Raw genomic sequence first — 774 nt, 5'->3', positions numbered from 1 at the left:
AGCTCCACTCTGGCCTGATTTTGTCATCATTAATAAATAATTGACATTTGTAAGTATATTATTAATATTTTGTAATGTTATCTAAAGAATTGGTCACATATTTTTATTCGTGTATACGTAACAATTAATTGAAAAGTGCCCGGACATGACATAATTTTTAGCGTCTTTATTTAATTTTGTTATAGAACTTACCAAAAATAAAGTTGTCTGGCCTAAACAACTGTCCAAAAGGTCCAGATCGTACAGCGTCCATTGTTCCAGGTTCCAGGTCCAGCAAGATTGCACGTGGAACATATTTCCCTCCTGCAAGATAATTAGCGAGTTAACAAAATCGGGAACTACTGCTACGTAAAAAATAAAACTGCACAACGTTTCCAGGTTTGTATTGCATGCACTTAGAACATGAGGCAACTATGACATTTTTGAGAAAAAAAATTAAGCAAATTCATGATATCATCTGTGGAATGTAAGAAGTGTTGTCAATAGACAAAAATAGTTCTCGGTTCCCGAAAAACGTGCTTTTAGGCTTCATCGACTATGATCAGGCCCAGCGAAAGGGTGGGGAGACCGGGGATATTTCCCCGAGGCTCAATACCCGAGGGGTCCGATAAGCAGCGGCAAGAGAACGTGTACTGAATTTATCAAATCAGAAGGGAACGTTAAGATAAACATTAAAAGCTCCTTCAATCACTTATGCGTGACGGTATTATTCCACAATAGGCCCGGCATGGCCAGGTGGATAAGGCGATCGACTCGCAATCTTAGGGTCGCAGG

The 774-nt window shown here is 39.4% G+C and overlaps 1 protein-coding gene across 1 annotated transcript in view; it reads right to left on the bottom strand.

Moving 5' to 3' along the window:
- Nucleotides 1–774, bottom strand: part of LOC106462387 (tubulin beta-4B chain-like) — an 8,203-nt gene that overhangs the window by 1,450 nt on the left and 5,979 nt on the right. The window contains exons 3-4 of the mRNA XM_022389639.1: nucleotides 193–303; nucleotides 4–14 (exon numbers count right to left, since the gene is read on the bottom strand). Of these exons, the coding sequence (XP_022245347.1) occupies nucleotides 4–14; nucleotides 193–303 (122 nt within the window). The remainder of the gene's footprint in view (nucleotides 1–3; nucleotides 15–192; nucleotides 304–774) is intronic.

The sequence above is a fragment of the Limulus polyphemus genome, unplaced genomic scaffold, assembly GCF_000517525.1.
Source record: "Limulus polyphemus unplaced genomic scaffold, Limulus_polyphemus-2.1.2 Scaffold1155, whole genome shotgun sequence".
In the NCBI taxonomy this organism is placed as follows: Eukaryota; Metazoa; Arthropoda; class Merostomata; order Xiphosura; family Limulidae; genus Limulus; species Limulus polyphemus.
Note: the sequence above shows the minus strand (reverse complement) of the source record. Positions and strands in the feature narration are given on the sequence as shown.